Source organism: Crinia signifera, chromosome 5, assembly GCF_055691185.1.
Source record: "Crinia signifera chromosome 5, ASM5569118v1, whole genome shotgun sequence".
Lineage (NCBI taxonomy): Eukaryota > Metazoa > Chordata > Amphibia > Anura > Myobatrachidae > Crinia > Crinia signifera.
In genome coordinates, this window is record NC_139221.1 from 106,111,933 (window position 1) to 106,136,757 (window position 24,825).

Sequence of the window (24,825 nt, forward strand, 5' to 3'; positions counted from 1 at the left end):
GCACCCGTATACAAGGGGCACTTACTCAACAACCCCCCAAAAAACGACACACCCATCTCTATTCATGCCAAAATGGACATACCACCTATGAGGATGAGTAAGCAAACTAGAGTATCATAAGGCTTTGCAGAACTAGGTGTCCCCCCACCTCCATAGACAGTGAATTAAACTATTAGAAGAATTACTCACAATTATATATAAATCCCCACCACATGGTGGCTAGAAAACATGACACTTGGCATCAGATGACATAAATATAAGCAACTTACCAAAACAGTATCCGCAATATATTTGCTACTAACAGCATTAGACAAACATAAACTGAAAATCCTTCTGCATTCTCTGTTCTTCTAATGTCTCTGTACTGGGGTATATATGGCACTATTCCCCCAAAGATCATGGCAGCCGATGCTCCCCAGGAAACAAGCCGATGTAAACCAGCAACAAGCCACTCTGTCCCTTCTTCGTCCATCGTGCCTGAGGACCAGCGTTACTCTTCTCCACTTTGTCCAGCTTTTATCTGTGTCTGGATTATTCGAATGTATTCAAGCACCACCAAACGTGCGTTGGGATGTTATATCCCATTATGATGCCTGCATAAATAGAAGGAATATGTAGTTAGGAAATAATGTGTGTGATCTTCATTGAGAGCTGTCTTAACTAAGTGATGGCATGATCCAGTTAAAAAAAAAGGAGTATTTCCCCCTCCCGCTAATGCCCACATTATGGGGTAATTCAGGTCCCCACCGATTATCAGAGGCCCCTGCATGCACACAGTCTACAGTGACCATGCCCAAGCACTCCATGTAGCCACAGCCAGCGTCAGCCTGTGATTCCAGGCCATACGCTGGCTGATTGAAAGCCATTGGGCGGCACCACAGCATTTTCTGGTAGTGTCGCAAAAACAAATAATAACAAACACAGGTGGGCCCACCTCCATTGGGAGGGGAGGGACATGGCCATTGCAGCACAGCTTAAGTCTAGACTTACGTGGCACAACACACATGGTGGGTGGGGGGGTGTATCTCTAAGATGTTGAGTGATTTCCCCCCGTCGCATAGCTGCAATGCCATTCTACAGCTAGTGTTCCCACTAAGCTTCTTTTGCAGGGTGACGCACCCTGCCCATTTTTAAAAACCTCAGAATGCACCCTGCCCCACACCGTGCTGACATGCCGCTGAGAACTTTTGGTGTCTACGCATCATGTGTTAAGGGATATTATGGTGTATGCCATCATTTGAAATGGGCATTATGGTGTGTGGTATAATGTGTAAGAGGCATTACAGTGTACAGCCAAAATGTGTAATTGTCATTACGACAAAGTATGACACTGTTTTTTAATGGGCGTGATCATAGGGGGTGTTCAATTTTTTTATATATATATATTTTTTTCTTCCTAATGTACATTTCTAATATAAAATGTGCCCTCCCGATTGAAAAAAAAAGTGCCCTACCCGATGGTTAGCACCCTGCCCTAAACAAATTCTAGAGTAAACACTGCAAGCATCAACGTGGCATCCAAACATATTCGTTAGTTTCAAATAAAATTAGGAGTGAAAACAGTTAAGCAATTTTTTTTTAATTCACCATAATGATCTATAATGTAAATGTTTTGTCATTTATACAACAAATGTGAATGACACTGGCATTTTTAGCTCACAGAGATGTTGGCACTCGAACTGTTAAGCACTACGCCTCAGAAAAGCAGATAGAATATGTTAATAAATATTAAGAATACTTAATAAAATTACGCACAAGGCAACAGTTTGCCTTCAAGCAGAAAAAAGGCACTAAAAATAAATGGGAAGCGGTCATCTATTAGAATGAACTTAGGTCTACAGTCATTAGGTCGACCCCACTAGGTCAACTGGCAGGAAGGTCGACAGGCGGTATTTCATGCCCTACCATCCACTAGGGCGTGGTGGGAGAATAAAATAGTGTGCCGAGCGCAGCGAGGCACCGTGCCCGAAGCATTGCGAGCGAAGCGAGCGATGCGAGGGTCCGATTCTCATTGCCAACTGTGTCCATGTCGACTGTGTCGACATTCGGATCAAAAAACAGTGAAAAACCCATGTCGACCTTATGACCAGTCGACCTTCCTCATGTCGACCTTTATGCAAATTCGACCTTGGCCCATGTCGACCTTCCTGCCAGTCGACCTAGTGGGGTCGACCTAATGACTGTAGACCTAAGTTCATTCTGACAGATGTACCGCTTTTAAATAAATACATGCACATTGGAATAAGTTTATGGGTGTGTGGGTGTGTGTGTGTGGTGGAGGCGGGGGGGGGGGGGGTCACTGACCTACTAAACATGACTTGTTATAATCTGCCAAGCACCCCTAGTGACCATATAACTCCGAATATGACAGTGTATACAGATTGCAGTATATAAATGATTACAGGCTGTTACAGGGCTCAAAAGAGACACTGAACTACAAAGCAAACAGGTACATACATGAAGCAAAAAACATATTTCTGCAAATCTTGTGATGATCTTACCACCCCCTATCGCTCCTCAATTTAGACTATAAATTATTTACCAAAATCCTGAGTCAGAAACCTCATCAGACAGGTTTTATTTTGGGATGTGACTCAGAATTAAATGTGCACAAAGTGCTAATCAGTGCTATCTCTGCCTCTATGTCCCAGACCTCCTTCCAACAATATTAGCCCCTTGATTCGGTCTTTAGATGCCGGAAAGGCTTTGAACCTAGTAAAATGGACAAACCTTTATGGCACACTCTCCAAATTTGGCATCCACAACAAACTTGCTTCATATCCTATGTAATATTTACAACACCCCTCCCATACCCAGATTTCCTGCAATGAGCTCCTTTCTAAAGCCGTGTACACACGGCAGCGATATGGGCTATAAAATCGCTGGAAATATCGTTGCTGGCGACCATATTGCCAGTGATGGGAGTGTACCCCGGCGATAAAATCGCCGGGTGCGCGCTCCCGGTTTCAGCCACATTCTAAATCGCTGGTCGCAGGAGCTTGCTCCTGCGAACAGCTGATTACCTCTGCAGCACTGCCGGCTGAGGTTCCTTTTCATCAGCGACCAGCTCTGGTCGCTGATGAAAAGGAGACACTGAGCAATATATTGCACCTTAACCCCTTTCTTATTAAAAAAAAAGGTACCATGGATGAGGAGTAGCTACACCAAATCATTGGTGTATTGGCAGCCCCTGATTGGCTGTTGGTCTGTGAGCTCAAATTGGCTCGCAGCCAGATTAATATATGAAACGTCACCTGCGCTCTCTCTACCTGGCTGCAGCACATTGCTACAGCTGCAATCAGCTGGTGGCACCAATTCATCCTAGGACCCCTAATTTGTGAATTCAGGGGGTTATTCTGGTTGATTTGGGAGGCTGCGAATTTGCAGCCTTGAGAGTCCACCAAGCCCTGCCTTGCGAATAGTTGGCTGCCGCCAACCATACACAAGGTTGACTCGCTCGCAGGGGCTTGGGAATGGAATGTTACACAGTAACATCCATTTGCAGGGCAGGGGGAACCTCCCATATCTTTCGATGGTCACCAGCCATCGAAAGATGTGGACGGTGTGCGCATATGTAAGGTAGCTCTGAGCAACCTTACATATGCATGCATGCATGCGGGGGGAGGAAATGGGCAGGCAGCTAACATGCGGTGAGGTCAGATGCCCACCCCCGCGTCACAGCCTCATTAGCATATGGTAATGCTGAGCATTCCCATTTGCGAATAGGGGTTGCACCGCCACCCCACGCCCCTCGTCTACTTTGTTGGGTGCTGCACCCGGCAAACAGAATGTTTTCCACGGGTGCACGCACCCTACGTATGTGCACTAACCAAACATCAGTCCCCGTGCGAACATAGGCTAGCTGCGAACAGACCTGATTAAGGTCCTCAGTTCTGGCTACTGTTGCAGTCTACAGAGGTTAGCCTTATAATACACGTTAAGTGGGAAAAGTAATCTAACCACTGGTAGGGGAGTATGGGTTTATAATATTACCTTCACAATGCCATCAAAACTTACAGTCCATTGACAGAACAATATCTACAAATCATAATTATCCAAATGGTTTGATGGCAATATACCAACATACAGATATCAGAAGCACAGGCAAGATGGAATAAGGGGGTGAAAGAGACCTCGTCGTAATAGCCAGAGATAAGACTAGAGGGGTGGCTTTTATAGGATGTGGCACAAGACAACAACTTGCACTGTAGAATATCTGTGATATCAGATCAGCATCAGCTTTATTGGCCAGGTATACTTGCGTATATTAGGAATTTTGGTTTGCTGTGCAGCAGCAAGGTGGGTAACAATCAAACAGCATACAGTATAAATATAAACAGGTGGGGGAACATGTACAGTCAGTCATACAGAAAGTTATTCTGAGGGGACACCGTGTTAGATTATGTGCAAAGGGTTATGGCGCGACTAGACAGTGAGGTGTTCATGAGTTCACGTGTCAACAGGTGAACTGCTTGAAGGAAAAAACCTTTTAGGCTACTGGTGGACCTGATGGGAATATCCCTGTAGCGTCTGCCTGATGGCAGCAGGTTAAACAAGCCATGGCCAGGATGTAGTTGGTCCTTGACTTTCTTCCTTGTCCGCTTTTTTGCTCTGGACAGGTACAGGTCCTGGACAGAGGGAAGGTCCGTCCCGATTATCTTCTCCGAAGGCTGACTACCTTTTGGAGTCTGCATTTACTACCTTTTGGAGTCTGCATTTGTCTCTATCGCTGGCGGAGCAGTACCAGGCTAGTATTGACGAACACAGTAAAGACTTCACAATTGCGGAGTAGAAGAGGAGCAGAAGCTTCTGTGGGATGTTGAACTTCCTCAGTTGCCTAAGGAAAAATAGCCTCTGCTGCGCTTTTCCAACAGTTTCAGTGTTGGGCCCCCATTGGGAGATTGTGGATCCTAGGAGCTTGAAGGAGTCCACTAGCGACACCACACTGTCAGCAATTGTTAGCGGAGGAACACCAACAGCCTTCTTCCTAAAGTCAACTACCATCTCAGCAGTTTTGAATGGGTTGAGCTCTAGATGGTTGCTGCTGCACCACTGGGCCAAGTGGTCCACTTGTTGTCTGTAGGCCGATTCGCCCAGTCATTGATAAGGCCAATGATGGTAGGGTCATCTGCAAATTTGATTATCTTTACTGATTGCACCTCTGAGGTGCAGTCGTTGGTGAACAGGGAGAAGAGCAGGGGTGACAGTACATAGCCTTGGGGGCTCCTGTGCTGATGGATCACGCATGGGAGGTGAATTTCCCCGCTTTCACAACTTGTTTTCTATCAGTCAGAAAGTCCACAATCCAAGAACACGTAGCTTCAGGGACTCCTAGGCGGAGTAGTTTGGGGTGGAGGATGTTGGGGATGATTGTGTTCAAAGCCAAGCTGAAGTCGACAAGCAGGACCCTTGCATAGGTACCAGGCATATCCAGGTGCTGCAGAATGTAGTGCAGGCCCAGGTTGACTGCGTCTGGTAGGCGAACTGGAGGGGGTCTAGCTGGTGAGCAGTCACAGCTTTCAGATGGTTCAGTACCAGGCGCTCAAATGTTTTCAAGATCACAGACATCAGAGCTATATGATGCCGGTAGTCATTCAGATTTGTAACGGTGGATTTCTTGGGGAATGGAACAATAGTGGAGCTTTTGAGGCAGGAGGGAACCTTGCGTAGCTCCAGTGATTTGTTGAAGATCCTGGTGAATATGGTGGGTGACACCCTGTCAGGACCTGGTGCTTTCCTTGGTTTGTCCCTCTTGAACATCTCCTCCACCTCTACGTGGGTGACCTGGAGTTGGGTGTTGACATTTGGGGCAGCACAGAGGCTATGGTTTGGTTCCTAGTGGACTACTTTTTTAAACCTGCAATAGAAGTTGTTCAGCTCATCAGCTAGGTCTTGGTACATGGTAGTGGGTTTGGGTGTTTTCTAGTAGCTGGTTATAGATTGCATTCCTTTCCACACAGATACAGGGTCATTAGTCAGCCTGTCAGTGAACAGCTTTTTTGCTAGCCTGATTTATTTTGTTCCTGGCTGTATTGTGCTCTGTCATCGATGTACTGTATCCAACAAACCACGCATCGGATCAGATCCAGAGGTAAAACACATAATTTTCACAGGATTTATCGGCCCGATGGGTCGAAATCGTGTGAAAAACAAGTAAAATTGTAGAAGTACCTTAAGGCTGACCCCTGCCCTTTGTTACAGCAAGAGCATTGGACTGGGTGCTGCTGTACAAGTTTTTTTTTTTTAACTTCAATAAATTTTTATTGTAACAGATATTTTTTAAATGGGGTACAGAAAACAGAAAGGGGGACATTTGGGGGGGGGGAGGGGTGTCCAGGGGGGGGGGACAAAAATTCACATTAGATTTACTTCTTCGCTTCGCAGAGCGAACACTGCAATTAATAACAATCCGACATAAGTAACAATCAATAAAGGATCCAAATGAGGAGGATATAGGCAATCAAATAAATAGATTAAATAGACATTTCCAAACCAGGGGGTTCCCTTAGTGGGAGCAGGGATGTGTACCTCCTAGCGCATCAGTTCTCAGGAGATTCAGCCAAGCTAAACCGACTGTGGTCTGATGCGGAGGGTAAGCGGAAGAACTTGGCGCCCTCTCCCTCGGTTACATAGGCATGCCATGGGAGCCAGCGGATGCTGGGGGAGGAATTCGAGGACGAGTAAGGGGTGAAGTTTGTTTCCATATTAAAGTGGAAATTGGTCTTCAGGATTACTGGTAGAAGGGAGGGGGGGGAGGGCTGTTTCCATTGTTGGGCCAGGTTGGCTCGGGCTGCGATAAGAATGTGGCCTAAGACCAGTTTCTTTTCTGTGGGGACGTCTTGTGGGTAGATGTGAAATAAAGCAAGAGAGGGGTCGGGGTCAACTTTCATTTTAAGTACCGATGATATTAGGTCAAAAACTTCTGACCAGTACCGGAGGATTTCGGGGCAGGACCAGAAGATGTGAAATATGGTGCCTATGCCTCCGCATCGTCTCCAGCAACTATTCGAGCATGTCGGCCAAAAAGTGTGTAGACGGTCTGGGGTCATATATAAACGGTTGATAAGCTTAATATGCATCTCTGTATGATTTAGACATTTTGACATCTTATAAGAGGTGGCGAAGATCTGGCGCCATTGGGTTGGGGTAAAGGTTTTGCCCAAGTCTGTTTCCCATTTTATGTGTGCTGTAGATTTAGAGAACTCTGTGGGGGATATGAGAGTTCTATACCAGAAGGTTATGTCACCTCTAGTGTGCAACAGAAAGGGTCTAGAGAGGACCGCCTGGGATAGGGCACTGGGAGGAGGAAATGTAGGAGAGTGGGATCTCCACCAGTGTGAGATTTGCAAGTAGTGCAATTTTTCGGACTCAGGGATCAGGAAGAGGGACTGTAGGGAGGTAAATGGGCGTAGAGTCTGGTCTTCTAGTATGTCTCCCAAGGTCGTAACTCCCAGGGCCTTCCATGTGCCCAGGTTGAGGTTGGGGATCAGTTTTGCTACAGAGGAGATGGAAATGTTATGAATGGGGTATGTCAGGACAGGTAGTGAGGATAGTAAATGGTCCCAGGCTTGTAAAGTTGCCTTGGTAGAAGGAAGCAGGGGTAGATAAGCTGGTCTCATATGTTTAGGAATTCTAATCAGGTCGACTAGGGGTATGTGGTGGGTCTTTGCTTGCTCAATTGTGGCCCAGTTTGTGGGGGGATCAGTTTCAGAGTAATGTTTGATGTGGGCCAGAAGGCATGCTGAGTGGTAGTGAAAAAGATCTGGGAGGTCTAGCCCCCCAAAGGCTTTTGGTAATGACATCTTTGAGCGGGCGATTTTTGGAGGTTTGGTTGACCACACATATTTCGACATCAGGGATGTACATGCCTGGAGGGATTTCCGCGGGAAAATATAGGGGATAGTTCGGAATAGGTACATCAGCTTGGGTAAAAGGGACATTTTAAACGCTGCCATACGGCCCATCCAAGAGACCTCATATGCCATCCAAGATTTGGTTAGGGCCGAGAGGGTTGCGATCATTGGGATCAGACTGACATTAAAGACATTGGATGTACATGAGGGAATGAGAATACCAAGGTATTTTATTGCTTCCTTTTGCCAGTTGTATTTGTATAGTGGTTGCAAAAGGGGCAGGGAGCTGGATAGGTTAATCGGGAGGGCATCCGTCTTGGTAGTGTTTAACTTGTAAAAAGAGGCGGCGCTGTAGGCTTCCAAAATGCTATGCAGGGGGGGCAAGGTGTTGAGAGGGTCAGTCACAAACAACAGTACATCGTCGGCGAAGAGGCTTAGTTTATGTCTAATAGATCCAATTTGTAGTCCTGGGAAGTTAGTGTCATTGCGTATGGTATTGGCCAGGGGTTCTATTGAGAGGACAAAGATAAGGGGAGATAGGGGGCAGCCCTGTCTGGTTCCGTTAGAGATGAGGAACTTTTCGGACAGGAAACCATTGCTGAACACCCGGGCCGAGGGGGAGCTATATAGTGTCAGGATAGAGGTGAGGATTCGGTCTTTAAAGCCAAAGCGCTGTAAAACCTCCCTCATATATTGCCAATTTAGCCTATCAAACGCCTTTTCAGCGTCGAGAGATAGAAGAAGAAGGCCCTGATCTTCTTCTAAAGAGTCGACCAGATTAAACACCCTTCTGGTGTTGTCGGAAGCCTGTCTTCCCGGGACGAACCCCGTCTGGTCCGGGTGTATCAGCAAGGGGAGGAATTGTTTGATACGGAGGGCCAGAGCCTTGGCATATAATTTAATATCGTAGTTCAGTAGGGCTATGGGGCGATAATTTTGACATAGGGCGGGGTCCTTTCCAGGTTTGGGGATTGTTACTATCCGAGCTTCTAGAAGCTCTGGGGGGGCTGATCCCAGAGAGGACAATTCATTAAATAGGTCTGTTATTTGGGGGGTAAGAAGATCTTTAAAGGTAGTATAGAAATCAGCTATAAAGCCGTCTGGGCCTGGGGCTTTATTTCGGGGGAGGGATTCGATGGCTGTTCTTATTTCCCCCTGCGACCATGGGGCATTGAGAGCATTTTGCTGTTCTATAGTTAAAGATGGGAGTAGGGTCCTGTCTAGGAATGAGTCAATGGTTTCTTTAGATGGCTGGGGGGTGGAGGAGTCTGATGAGAGGTTGTAGAGTTTCGAGTAGTACGAAGCAAACTGGTTCGCAATGTCCTTTGGGTTAATTATTTTCTCATTAGTGGGCGAACGAATATATTTGATTTTATTTCTAGCTTGCTGGGCACGGAGTTTTCGGGCGAGCATTCTGCCCGACCTGTTACTAGAGAGGTAAAATTTGTGGCGAATTTTGTTTAGGGCTGCTTGGGTGCGGGCAAGAAGGAATTTTTGGAGCTGGCTGCGAATGCTTGCAATTTCTTTTTTAAGGATAGTAGATGGGGATTTTTTATTTTGTGCATCTAGCTCTGTCAGTCGAGACTCTAAGGATTGTTGAATCTGCATGTTCCTCCTTTTAAGGTTTGCCCCTGCCTGTATCGCTGCTCCTCTGGTGACCGCTTTTAAGGCGCACCAGTGAGTTATGGTTGATGTGTCTTGTGGGGAGTTGGTAGAAAGGTATGAGGTAATTGAGTTCAATATGGTGGTTTTGGCTGTGGGATCTGTTAATAAGTGGGGGAAGAGTCTCCATGGTTTTGAAGGGATATTTGAGTTATTCATGTGCAATTTCCAGGTGACAGGGGCATGGTCCGACCAGGTGATGGGGAGGATGTCGATGTCTTTAGTATTTTGGAGGGACCATTTGTCGCAGAGGATGTAGTCTATTCTAGAGTATGTGTTGTGTACTGGGGAATAAAACGTGTATTCCCGTCCTGATGGGTAGGTAGACCTCCAAACGTCATATAAGTCAAATTCTGTCAGGAGGCTGCGGAAGGCTAATGAGGGGCCCGAGGTTTGTGTGGAGTGGGATACAGGGGTACGGGATTTGTCAAGCCTAGGGTCAAGGGCTAAGTTGAAATCCCCGAGAATTATCAAGGAGCCTTTCGCAGATTTTTTAATTAGAAGGAGCAGCTTGCGAAGAAAGGTGATTTGATTTGTGTTGGGGGCATATAGCGAAACAATAGTTGTCATCCTGTCCTCCAGTAGGCCCACCAATATTATGTATCTGCCATTCTTGTCCCGCAACTGGGAGTGAGGTACAAAGGAGGTGTTTTTGTTAAACAGAATAGCTACTCCGTTGCGCTTGGCTGGACCGTTAGCATAAAAGGCTGTGGGATAATGGGGATCTTTGAACTGGGGGGGGTTTAAGGAGCTGAAGTGAGTTTCCTGAATGGCTACTATATCTGCTTTTTGTTTGTGGAAATAGGAGAGGGCGAGTCGTCTCTTGTTTGGAGAGTTCAGCCCCTTCACATTTAAAGACATTAAGGTAGGCATTGGGAACCTGGGGGAAATGCTAATGTATAGCTAGGTCCTGAGAAGGGGTGCAAGAAAAAGGGGGTTTGCGGACTTGCAATGTCCGTTACGAACCCTGGAGGGGGGGGGGGGGGGAAAGATGGAGTGGGGAGGGAGACAGAGGCAAGGGAAAGAGCTAGGGTAAAGGGAAAGACAAAACAAAAGGGTCCTGTGTATTGGACCCGCATGACTACTGCAGGGGAGAGAAAGGGTCTTGCAGTAGTGCGTGGAGAGTTGGGGGGCGGCATGGACTCCTGGGGAGGTGAGAGGGGCCGCCACTCACGTGATATACATTTTAAATGGGTACGGAGAGACAACAGACAAACTAACTGCAAAATATAGGTCAGAGATAGAATAATAAAAAAATTAGAGAAACTTAACACCTATAGCATGTTAGGTGCAACAAAAACAAGCTTGTTTAAGCTAACTCATGGCCCGTTAAATAGGGTCAAATTGTAACATATTGAACTGAATAACACATGTCTTGCATGATAAACTAGACAATGGAACTAATACTTATCGTAAATGACCCGTCCCAGTGGAGGGCTCAACAAGAGCATGGGCATCAGCTGTAAAGTTATTTGATTGGTCGCTCTTCAAGGAACGAGGAAACTTCAGGTGGAGGACCAATCGTGCTGTACGGTGTTTGGGTGCTTCGGCTCCTGGTGATCCGCGACGGATATACCCCAGTCCAGCAGGAGTCTAACCCCCGCGTCCAGGGAAGAAATGGTGTAAGACGTGTCTTCGTGGTAGATAATCAGCTTGACCGGGAATCCCCACCGGTACCGGATATCATTGGCTCGTAGTGCTACGGTGATTGGGGCGAATGCTCTCCTGCTGGCAATCGTTGCGGGAGAGAAGTCTTGGTAGATTTGAAGGCCACCAAGTGTGTCGTTGTTCTTCGAGTCCCGGGCAACTCTCAGGATACGTTCTTTTATTGTGAAAAAGTGCACCCGCAGCAACGTGTCCTTAGGCAGATCAGCGGAGACTGTTCTGGGTCTTGGGAGGCGGTGGATGCGGTCAATTAAGAGGTCTTTAGGATCGGCGGAGGGGAGGAGTCTGCGGAACAGGGTGGTTGCGTAATCTTCCAGCTCTGCGTTTGTCACTGAATCTGGGATACCTCTGATTTTTAAGTTGTTTCGTCTGGATCTGTCCTCCAAATCTGCTAGCTTAGACTTGAATTGATCCATTTCGCGCTGCTGGCGGTCGTAAGAGTTGACCAGATCGTTGTGGGATGTAACTATTTCCTCAAGTTTACGTTCCAATTGGTCGGTCCTGTCGCCAATAGCGACCAGTTCCGTTTTAACCTCTCGAATTGCAGACTTTAGGTCTTTAGACATCTCTGTTTGGAAAGCTGAGAAGACCTGGCACAGGGATTTCACTGTAACTGGGGCATCAGATTCAGTGTCCACTCCTGCCAATCCTCTCAAGGACGACGTGCCGGGCTGTACGCCCTGGGTGGGGGACATTTGGAGTGGTTGGTTGGTTTGGGGTGGTGAGGGCTGGGGTGATTTCCTGGCGGGGAGGGATATCTTGCATGGGGGTGCCTCTTTTGGTCTCTTGGGAGGCATGTTGGGGCGTTGTAGCACAAGGAAACAGAGTGTGATAAAACCGGCACCTGTGGGACTCTTATGCAGGTTTACATTAACCTATTGGTCTCTGAGGTCGCAACATTAGTGAGTGGCAGCCAGCGGGCATGTAATTTACATGGGTGGCCCTAGCAGGGGGGCCCCCGGGTCACCTCCCGTCCGTTCAGTTATCAGGATCAGATGGCTCTGATTGTAGGAAAGAGGTTCAGCTGCTGACTGGGGGGTTGTGGGCTGCTGCTGATATCTGGCAGTTGTAGTGGGCTGCCTCTCCACCCTGTTCTTAAATGGTAATGCTTATGAGGGTAGGGAGGTAGAGGAGGGCAGGAGAGTGAGGATTAGAGTCAGAGAGCTGCCAGGCACAAGCAGCTTATATGGCAGTTATACAGCTTGTAGGGGGGCTTTAACCCTGGCCCTTGTGGTTAGTGTGAGGGGTAGGGAAGCTCCAGGTGTGTACTCACTGGTGGATGTGTGGCCCTGGCGTCCGCCCAGCGAGTGGTGGTGAGTTCCACTGCCGGCCTGTAAACGCTGCCGGAGGGTCTGTGGGGTGTCCCCTTATCAGCTGTTGGTGTGGAGGGGGTCAGCGGGGCTTCCAAAGCTGCTCCTGAATAGCTCCAGGCGTTCTTCTGTGACGCCGGGGGTCAGCGCTTCCAAAATTGAGTCCCCGGCTCCAACCCCTCGGCTAGGCCGCAACCCGCAGAAGCGCTTAAAAGCACTTCCCGGCTCAGCGACCGAGGACCGAGGTGTCCGGAGCACTTGCGGGCAGCTGGGGAGCAGGTGGGGAGAGTCCCCGAGTTGTGCTGGAGCCGCACTTCGTTCCGGCCGGTAACGAGCGCAGGAGCTCCTGTGGGACACGTCTGTTCCCGTCGGCGTCCAAGCCACGCCCCCCTGCTGTACAAGTTTTTAATTGCAAAAAGCACACAAAGCAGCCACAATGGGGGACTGATTGAAAACTGAATGTAAATGAATCGGGATGGAAGTGGCTGCAAAGTCATAGTTTTCATTCTAGCACCTGCCATCTTTGAAAACCCATGCAGTTCCTGTTCCCTGCCTGGGGTGTTGCCGTCTGCTGTGGTGTTTCTAGCACAGGTCTGGTTTGCATATCAGTGCTGATATACAGACCACACTATGACAGAAGCACTACAGCAGACAGTCTGGGAAGAGAAACTTCATGAGTCTTCAAAAGATGGCGGGTGCTAGAATGAACACTACAAAACTTTCACACTAGAGATGCTGCAAAATAAATTTTAGATACACAAGGGAGACATAATTTTAAAAAAAGTTAGGAAACCATTGCACTAGATGATAAAAGACAGATGGTCCAATCGTAGACAAATGGGAACGACAAATCATCCACATCATCTAGTAGGTACACACTATTGCGCTCTCCTGTACATCGTTCTTCACATCACACACATACACTAAATGAGCAAAAAGTATTTGGTCACACCTGTTAATTACTTGATTCAGGTGTTTCAATCAAACCCGCTGCCACAGGTGTATAAAATCAAATCAAAACATACTGGCTATTCAGAGACTGGCGGATGCCAGGAGAATGTTACCTTTTGTATTCAAACATGGCTATGCGCCAGTGCACAAAGCAAGGACTAGAAAGCATGGGGCCTTACTCAGATGATCAGTTTCAGATTGAAGGGGGGGGGGGGGGGCAGATTAGCACAAACTGTTTTTAAGGAAAGTGTGTGGTATAATTGTAATTAACCAACATCAAAAACAGAACATGTTTCTCATACAGCAATAACTGGTTGGTGGTGCTCCCGCAATCATGTACAAGTACACAATCTAGATAAAGTTGCAAGGTTGCAATAAAGAAATAATTGCTTTGTGTGGCACTTCTTCTATTTGGGTATATATTAATAAATAAAACATAACTGATTATACTTGATATGAAGAAAAAAAAAAAAACATACATACATACATACATACATACAACGCCAACTAAAGTATTATCAATTAATGCAAAGATAATGGCACAAAAGGAAAAAAAGGTTATAGGGAAAACCCTCTATAGATTCTGGTAAAATAAGAATCCTTATTAAATAGAACAAAGTGAAGCAGGTGGCACTCAGGCAGTAAACCGAATCACCCGGATCATGTCCAGTGTGACTTTAGCGTGAACATGGGAATTCGAGATTATAGATCTAGAGTGTTAAAGTATATGGGCCAGATGTATCAAGCATCAAAAAGTGATCAAATGGAGAGTGATAAACAACCAGCCACTCAGCTCCATGTTATTTTTCAAACCCAGTCTGTGGCATGACAATTAGAAGCGGATTGGTTGGTTGTTTATCACTCTCCACTTGATCACTTTTTGAAGCTTGATACAACTGGCCCTATGTATAGGTTTGTTCTTCGAGGGTCCTACATGCCCCTTTTCAGCACAGGCACAGGGCGAATGAACTGGGGGAGTTGACCCCAAGCAACCTAAACACATTTGGAGGCCAGGCTTTGCTTGCACTACTGTAATATGCTAACCGGTGTGCAAATAATAGTAAACAGACACATAGAAGTTATGGCTTCTCTCCTTGGAATACTATAGGTACAGAATACACATTCCTGCTAGGTATGTTTGCATGGGGAGGAGTCCTGCTGGACAGTGATTATTTATTATTTAGTTACAGTTTCTTATATAGCGCAGCAGATTCCGTTGCAGGTGATAGAGCTGATTTTTATTTGGGTAAGCTGCTCTATTATGTTGCTTTCACATCGAAAAATGAAGGTTCGCACTGGGATTGACTGATTGACTGATTGACTGTGAAGATTCAGAAAATATTGAATCTGGTTATGATGGCCATTTACAGTTTCTGCCAGCGTACTCCATTGTGCTAAGGATTAGCCATCTCTGATGTCCTTAATCTCACCTGAGTAATGGGGCCTACACACAGGGCAATTTCCGCACCATAAATTACCCTACATCCTCCATGTGTAGGGGTCATACCATTGCGCGGCCCAACGCATCACTATCGCCTGGCGATAGTGATTCTGCATGCTGGATAAATCTAGGCAGGCTGCCAGTAAGGGCCAGAGAACACTTTAGCAATCTGGGTGTGGATCAGTTGGTCACCAGCAAGTTGTTAGACATTAGGTCGAACCTATTAGGTCGACATGAGTCTAGGTAAACAGGGTCATTGGGTCGACAGGGTTTTTTTACCCTTATGTCGACAGTCAACAAACACTAAAACGTACCACCACGTCCCTTTGCATGTCTCGCTGCTTCGGGCACGGTGCCTCGCTACGTTTGGCACACTATTCTATTCTCCCACCACGCTCTAGTGATTGGTAGGACATGAAATACCGCCTGTCGGCACATGTCATGTCGACATGGACACTGAAAAGTACCACCACTTCCCCTCGCATGGCGAGCGCGAGCATGGTGCCTCACTACACTCGGCACACTATTTTATTCTCCCATCACACCATAGTGAATGGTAGGGCAATGAAATACCGCCTGTCGGCACATGTCGTGTCATCTTGGACATCGAAACGTACCACCATGTCCCCTCGGCACACTATTTTATTCTCCCATCACACCATAGTGGATGGTAGGGCAATGAAATACCGCCTGTCGGCACATGTCGTGTCATCTTGGACATCGAAACGTACCACCATGTCCCCTCGGCACACTATTTTATTCTCCGACCACGCCCTAGAGGATGGTAGGGCATGAAATACCGCCTGTTGGCACAAAAAAAAAACAGTAAAAAAAAAAAACCACCCATGTCGACCTACTTGGTGGTGACCCAATGACCGTATCCCAGCAATCTAGCATCGCTCAGAACAGTCACACCGTGTAGGCCCCATAAATCTTTCCATTTCGCCATAGAACCAGTCACATCACCTGAAGTCACTACAATCCTTTAGTAGTATAAATATACTAAAACAGTACTGGTTACATTTAATCTTCATGTATTATGCCCTATACTTCATGGAATGACCCATTAGTACCAAAATATGCAACATCTACCTCCCCCTACCTTGTCTCAGTGATTCAACAATCTTTATTATCAAGAATAGGGTGCTAACGGCTGAGGAAGGTGGACGTAGACCGAGTGAGCTCCTGTTATTAACCTAATATACAACATTTTTGACCAAATCAAAAATCGTCATAAATCATCTCCAAGAAATCCCCTGACCACATTTCAACTTAGGGAGACATTTGGGGAATCCAGGAGAAAGTAAAAGTAAAATCCAGAACGAAATCCTAAGGTGACAGCAGCCGGAGACAGATCTGCTACGCAGCTGCCGCCCGGCTGCCGGACAGTAAAAACACCAAGCTTCACCCCCGGAGGTGCTGACAATCTGTGGCCGGTCTATCTCACCTCAGCTAGGGGTGTTGAGGAGTTTCCAGACGGCTCAGTGTAGTCGGAGCTGCGCTGCTCGTTCCCTGCTGTCGGGACGGCGCCATCTTGGCATCAGGTGACGGAGGAGGGGCGGCACTATTAAGAAACTGGGAGGGCTCTGCTCAATCAATCATTTGGGATCCCTATGGTCCAGCCTGTCAGCCCAATTCCCCCAGATTAAAAATATAACAGCAAGCAGAACCCCTCACAGGCTTTGCAATTAAAGCAAAGTGGACAGTGCATTATTATTAATAAAAAAAAAAAAAAAAAAAAAAAAATGACAGTTTGAGCAGCCATCTTAAAGTGCTACTCCGTCGTTTACAGACTAAAATACCTGTATCTTAGATACCCAGCCTACTGCTCATCCCTGACACAGTCTAAGGGGCTCTCTGTTCACAGCAGCAGCAGCAGCAGCTAAATACATCCATCTAGCAACACAATCCAGATCCAGCATAATTCAGTAGTTGCATATACGTGTTCAATGTGGTAGTCTGAACAGGATATAGAAGAACATCACCTTCGAGTAAAATAACAAAGGATGCCTGGGAGTTCTATTTCCCAATTCGCTAATATACGAATGGAATAGCGGGAGATGTTAATCCCAGGCGCGTACAACATTAAAAAATAACTATAACCCTTATAATTATTACTAAACCATACCACTTCAAATGCCAAAAAGGAGAAATAAGACAGATTCTCAGTCTCAAGTATCATACGTTGATGCTGTGCCAAGCTCACAAAGAGTTGCCCTGTCCTCTTCACCGAGAGGTGATCTATTAACCCCTTCCCGACATTGCCTTTTAAGGTAATTTTTTTTTTTTTTTTCCTCCTTGTGTTCAAATAAGCGTAACTTTTTTAATTTTCCGGCTATATAGACACATGAGGGCTTTTTTTTTGCGGGACAAGTTGTACTTTCTAATGGTACCATTTACTATACCGTATAATATTCTGGGGAATCAGGAAATAATTCAATGTGGGGTAAAAAAAAAAAAAAACGCAATTCCACAATTTTGCGCTGGTTACGGTTTTTTTGGGAGTTCATAGTTCGTTTAAAATGATGGGTTATCTTTATTCTATGGGTCGTTACGATTCCGGTAATACCAAACTTATATAGTTTTCGTTACATTTTACCACAAAAAAAAAAAATAGAAAATGTTACGGTTTTTCGAATTTGCGTCGCGTCGCCATGTTCTGCGGCTTATAACTTTTTTATTTTTCCACCTACGGACCTGGGTGAGGGCTCATTTTTTGCGGGCTGAAGTGTACTTTTTAATTAATACCATTATGGGATATGGGCGACTTTCTGATCTCTTTTAGCTATTTTTTTTTGGGTAGGCGATGCGACCAAAAAGCGTAGTTTTGGCGTTGGGGATTATTTTCCGTTTACGCCTTTAACCGTGCGGGATAACTAATGTTATATTTTAATAGATCGGACTTTTAGGAACGCGGCGATACCAAATATGTTTATTTTTTTTATTATTTATTTATATTTGGGAAATGGGGAAAGGGGGGTGATTTGAACTTTTAATATTTTATTATTTTTTTTTTATTTTTAAACTTTATTTTTTTTTTTTTTACTTTTACTACAAGGCCCCCTAGTGTACTTGACCACTAGGGGGCGCGATCGCCTGTACTAGGTTCAGCCATAGAGCTCTATGGCTGAACGTAGTGATTTTTTGCACTTCCTATTACATCCTGCCTGAGGCAGGATGTAATAGGTATGAATACACGGACAGCACAGGGGTCTACATTAGACCCCTGGCTACCATGGCAACCGATCGGCACCCTCCGATCGCGCTGCGGGGGGCCCCGATCGGCGCCGGAGGGGGGCGCCCCCCCTCCGATCAGCTATTTAAGCACTGCGGGCGCTTTGCCCGCGGTGCTTAAAGGGTTAAACGGCCGCGATCGGCGAACTCGCCGCTCGTGGCCGTGAGAGCAGGGACATGGCTGTAATATACAGCCATTACCTGCTCTCTATCAAGCCAGCTCACTCCGTGAGCTGGCTTGATTCACCCCCAACCGACATATGACGTAAATGTACGTCATATGTCGGGAAGGGGTTAAAAAGTTCTGATATGGATATATCATCAGCACCAGCGACAAAGGCGGACATAAGCACTATTCTATCTGAACTGCGCAACTTCCGCCAAATGATTCATGACGAAGTACACAATGCCGTCTCAGGGCTTAAAACTACTATAGATGATTTGGGCACCAGAGTAAACGCACTAGAGATGAAACATGATGAAATCGCTAGCTACCAACAGATGTCAGAACAAAGTAGTATTGAAATGCGTCATGACATCCTCCTTCTATCTGATAAACATGAGGATTTCTACAACCGCGGGAGACGTAATAACCTCCGTATAAGGAATATTCCAGAGTCAGTGGAGACACCGCACTTAGAAAGCTATCTACTCCGTCTTTTCCGAACTCTAGTCCCTTCAATTCCAGATGAAATGCTTATTCTAGATCGTGCTCACCGAGCTCTCAGACCACGATCTCAAAACCCCAATCAACCAAGAGATGTCATCCTAAGATTACACTACTTTCAGTCAAAGGACAAAATTTATATTCAAGCCCGCAAAACTGCTCAAATCGTCTTTGAAGGTGTAACTCTATTAATTTTTCTGGACCTATCACCAATTACTCTGGCAAAAAGAAGAGAGATGAGCGAGATTACTAAAATTCTCAGAGATCACCAAATTAGATATAAATGGGGCTTTCCATTTGCATTACAAGTTAGATCGGAAGATAAAACCCTATCTGCAAGAACTCCAGATGAAGCTCTGCGAATACTCCATTCATTGAAATTACCTTGTCCAAATCCATCTTTAAATGCCCACACAGGACCAATTCGAAATCCCCACCCCCCGAGAGAGGAATGGCAGACAGTGGGCTCAAGCTCTAGAGTTATAACCTGAACTTCTTAAAATTTCATACTATTAGTTATTATTTTAGTAATAGTAAAAATAGGTCAGAACACTTCTTCATACTAGTACGTCAGGTGGATGTGGTATATGGAGATATTTATCTGATAGTGTCTATCGGTTTTTAAGTTAAAAGTCAGACGATATTTTGAAACTGCATTTCAGATAGCAATTATAAGGATATTAGTGATAGAATAAATCTGAATAAGACATAGCATAATTCATAATTGATCTGTTTTAAATACTTTGAGTAGACGTAAATTTTTGATCTTTAATTAGTAGAAATGTCTAATTTATAATGGAGGTCATGCACCCCTTTTTGATAGAGTTGATAAATGGATGTAAGGTTTGAACATAGTTAAATAAGAATTATATATGTAATAGACAGGATTACGCGCCTGGGATCCATGTTTAATCAAGGTCCCTGTTATTATTGGCTCTCAAGTACGTTGACGACTTGAGAACACATGAGGCTAACCCCCAACCGGACATTAGGTCCGGAATCGGACGGATTTGGCTATTTAGCCACTTTTACCCTTGGGTCCGATATGCGGAACAGACTTAAATTCTGCTCCGACCCTCCCCTCCCTCTCCCTTCTTTTGGAATTTTTTATGTTTTTTGTTTACATATATATGTGATTAAAAATTACCAGGAGTAAAATCCGGGAGTAAAATCCAAACCATTACTAATTTGTTTATGATGCAGCTGTATAATAACAATATATATCCATGGTACTCAAAATAGTGTCCCTAAATGTAAGAGGACTTAATAGCCCGCATAAGAGATCATTATTATTTTTAAGTCTTAAACAATCGAGAGGTGACATTATATTTTTACAGGAGACTCATTTCTCGGGGACTCACCATCCAGAGCTGAGGAGTAGGCATTACCCAAATGTTTATCATGCATGTGATCCACAGCGTAAAAAAAAAAAAGGAGTGGCTATTATGATTGCAGCTCATATAAAATTTGCTCTATCCAATATCATTCGAGATTCAGAGGGGAGATTTATAATTATTCAAGGTTTAATGCAGAATACTCCATATACACTAATCAACATTTATGCACCTAACCAAAACCAATCTCACTTCTTTAAAGCTTTAGATGGGCATATTTCTTTACATCGTAAGGGAAATGTAATTCTAGCAGGAGACTTTAATACTATTATGGATGAACACCTAGACAGATCTAATCCATTACCCAAATCGGTTCAAAAAATCTCTTCTGAGGCCACATCGGCATTAATTAATCTTCTTTCCCACCAACTATTATTTGATACATGGAGAATTAAAGAACCCACTGCAAGAGATTATACGTTCTTTTTGCCAGTACACAGGATCTACACTAGATTAGACATGATATTTTTCAGCCCTGATTTGACTCAGTCCATTGTTGATGTGTCCATAATGCCACGAACCTGGTCAGACCATGGTCAAGTGAGTGTGATTATACAAGATACAGATATGAATAAAGGTCCTGGGCAGTGGCGACTTAATGATCGGATCCTCCTTAATCCGCAAAACAAAATCCAAATATTTGACAAAATACGAGATTATTTCACTCTCAATGCCACACCGGAGACAAGTCCATTGCTGTTATGGGAAGCACATAAAGCGGTGATTAGGGGTCATTTGATAAGTATATCTGCGCATGCTAAAAAAACTAGATTAAAGAGAATTCGTACACTGTCAGAAGAGCTAAAAATCCTGGATAAAAAACATAAATCTTCTGGTTTGGCAGAGGATTTATCCCGTTTACAGGGGGTGAGGGGAGAACTTAACCTCCTTCTGACTCAAGCGGAAAATTCACTAAAATGGCTTAATCAATCCTACTACGAGAAAGGTGATAAAGCAGACCGTCTCCTAGCTACTAAGCTAAGATCAAAGATATCACATAACATTCTCTCTATTAAAACTTCATCAGGCAAAAAGATTTATAATCCAAAACACATTACTGAAGAATTTCTGTCATTTTACTCCAATTTATATAATTCTACACAAAAACATTCCGCATCGCTAACATCATCGATAAAACAATTCTTAAAGAAAAGTAAACTCCCACACTTATCTCAAGAAACTACTAAATCCTTAGGCCTAGCTATAACTGAAGAAGAATTACTGCAAGCGATTAAACTTTCAAAATCTAATAAGGCACCAGGCCCAGACGGGTTTACTGCGGCTTATTATAAAGTATTTGCAGAGGTTCTAGTTCCACACTTAATCACTTTATTTAATAGTATTATGAATGGTGCTCCATTTTCTCCTCAAGCTTTAGAGGCACGTATAATTGTTATTCACAAGGAAGGTAAAGACCCAACAAATTGTGCCAATTATAGGCCAATATCTCTACTGAACAACGACTTAAAACTATACTCAAAAATGTTAGCTTCACGTTTGAATACTATTTTACCGTATTTAGTAGATAAGGATCAGGTAGGGTTTATACCAGGCCGCCAGGCCCGTGATAATACAAGAAAGGTTATAAACCTTATACACATTATTAATTCAAGGAAATGCCCGGCTATAATGCTTTCTCTAGATGCCGAGAAGGCATTCGATAGAATTAGATGGCCTTTTATGATTGAGACACTTCGTCATTTTGGTTTGGAGGGTCCATTTTTGCAGGGTATATTAGCATTATACTCAGTCCCATGTGCAAAAATTATGGTTAATGGTTTAGTGTCAAACTCCTTTCCGATAACAAATGGCACAAGACAGGGATGTCCATTGTCTCCCCTGATTTTTGCTTTAACTATTGAACCGCTCGCAGCTTACATACGTCAGTCCAGGTCAGTAAAGGGAATTTTTATTGGGAAAAAGGATTATAAAATTTCGTTATTCGCAGATGACGTATTACTTACCTTATCTTCACCGCAAACTTCGCTCCCTAATTTGTTTCATATTCTTAATTCATATGGTAATTTATCTGGCTACAAGATCAATCATACGAAAACTGAAGCTCTACCTTTACACATGCCTCATGAACATCTAAACTCTCTTAAAAGAAAATATAATTTTGCTTGGAAGACAGATAAAATAAAATATCTTGGCATATATATTACTAGGGATTATCATTCATTATATAGTGCTAATTTTCCAAAAATTCTAAATTCAATAAAAAGGGATTTAAACACATGGCAATCATATTATATATCCTGGTTTGGTAGAATAGTCGCTCTCAAAATGAACATTATACCACGCCTTCTTTACTTATTTCAAACACTGCCAATTAGTGTTCCTAATCAGATACTATCGCAGCTTCATAAATGGTTTACAAAGTTTGTCTGGAAAGGGAAAAATTCTAGAATTAGTTTTTTGACTTTACGTAAGGAAACGTCCGGTGGAGGACGCGGATTTCCTGATATTAAATTATATTATTTGGCAACACATATTAGTCAGGCAGTGATCTGGTTTGCGTCTAGGTTAGGACCATGGTGGGTCGACCTTGAGATGAATTCCAGTGGAATTGAATCACTTCCTCTTATATTAATGTTTTCATCAATATGCCGACCTCAAGAGGTTACTAATAACCCTGTAATTAATTTTACCTGTTCAATTTGGAAACAAGGGATCAGAAAATATAAACTACTGTCTAAACCATCTCCCCTTACTCCACTATGGAATAATAAATCTTTCAAACAGGGACGAACAACAGCGGATATATCAAGGTGGATTGCTAAAGGAATTGTTTTTGCAGCAGATGTTCTTCAAGAGGGAAAGTGTATGAGTTTAGGAGATCTAAGAGAAAAATATTCTTTCCCAGAAATTAATGCTTTCATGTTCCTACAAATAAAGAACTTTGTAGATACCCTTTACTTCCCCATCAAAATTCTAAAATCTCCATTAGAACGTATATGTTTAGATGAACCCATTAGGAAGGGAATGATCTCATCAATATATAATCTATTATTGCATTCATCCGAATCTCCCACCTCCAAATTTGAACGACAATGGGAGGAAGATTTAGGAGATCCCCCAGATGAAGAGTCTTGGTCACTAATCCGTGAGAGATTATCCAAAAATTCTATCTCTACTCTGGTTAAGGAGAATGCATATAAGATTTATTAACGCTGGTACTTGGGTCCCAGTTAGACTAAATAAGATGTATAGCTCTGCTTCACCTTTATGCTGGAGAGGCTGTGACGAGTTGGGCTCTTTCTTACACATATGGTGGACTTGTCCCAAAATTAAGTATTTTTGGAACAAAGTAGCAAATCTATTAAGTAAGGTTTTGCTAATTACTGTAATTAGAGATCCATGGTCTTTCCTACTAGGACATCCAATGAACTACCTAGATCCACTATCAGAAAAATTAGCAAACCAAATATTAAATGCAGCAAGATGTCTTATTGCATCACATTGGAAATGCCTAGAACCCCCTTCATCTCAGATCTTATCAAATAGGATTTGGTTTATTGCTTCAATGGAAAAGATTTCAGCATTTTTACAAAATAAATCCGAAAAATTTATTCAGATTTGGAACCCTTGGTTTGTTTATGCACAATCACTACATGGTGGGGAAAAACGTGCCAAACTTGATCAGTATGTATTCTGAATATTATATATGTCCTCTGTAAATAAGGATAGAAAGGTTAAGGGAAACACTTAACAGTGTTATGTTTTGTTTTACCTCTTTATATGATAAATATATATATATATATATAGGCGGGGGTATATGGCAGCACTCACGCGGATCTCACCGCGGGGTGAGTGCTGCCATATACCCCCGCCTGCATATCTTTCCAGACAGCACCCCGGTCCATTGTCTGCTTGATTCCTGGAGTGCCTCACCTGCATATATATATATATATATATATATATATATATATATATATATATATATATATATATATATATATATATATATATATATATATATATATATATATATATATATATATATATATATATATATATATATATATATATATATATACGGATCCAATCCTGCCGGCACTCTGGTATACACAGCAACTGTGTCGTGTCGTGTCGTGTTCTGAGGAAGGGGGTCAAACCCCGAAAGCTCAACAATACACGTTTGTGTTGCTTTATACCGCTGTTTCCCGAGTGCCTTCTTTCTTTTGGAGTTGTTATATATATATATATATATATATATAATCTTCCGGGCAATTATTACTTTTTTTTACTTTTTTTTTTTTGTGTGTGTGTTTGTCTTGTTTTAATGTCATTTCATAATTTTAAGATTTACAACTAATTCCAAGTTAAAAATAGAAATTCCAAAGTTCTGAAAAATGTCACAATGTTTTATGCAATTTATAAAACTGTTAAGCTGAACATTTCGAACTATGTATATACATATGTTTCTATAGATACGCTTGAACATTGTAAACTGTATATTAAAAGTTAAATTGAATAAAATATATCAGTTAAAAAAAAAAGAATAGGGGGTGTTTGTGTGAAATAGAGTGACCCTAAAGGAGGCACCTATATACACACTTCCTGGCGCTCGGCAATTAGAATAATTTTAGTTTAAATATATCAAAGAATGGTGTATAGGAAAATCCTACAGCTGCAGCATACACTC

General features: G+C 43.6%; 1 protein-coding gene across 5 annotated transcripts in view; it reads right to left on the minus strand.

The window, feature by feature from the left end:
* The window catches only part of SLC66A2 (solute carrier family 66 member 2), a 120,134-nt gene that overhangs the window by 75,012 nt on the left and 20,297 nt on the right, over positions 1-24,825 (minus strand). For all 5 annotated transcript variants that reach the window (XM_083187791.1, XM_083187793.1, XM_083187792.1 and 2 more), the window contains exon 2: positions 270-593. In XM_083187791.1, the coding sequence (XP_083043917.1) occupies positions 270-472 (203 nt within the window). In that variant the 5' untranslated portion in view covers positions 473-593. The remainder of the gene's footprint in view (positions 1-269; positions 594-24,825) is intronic.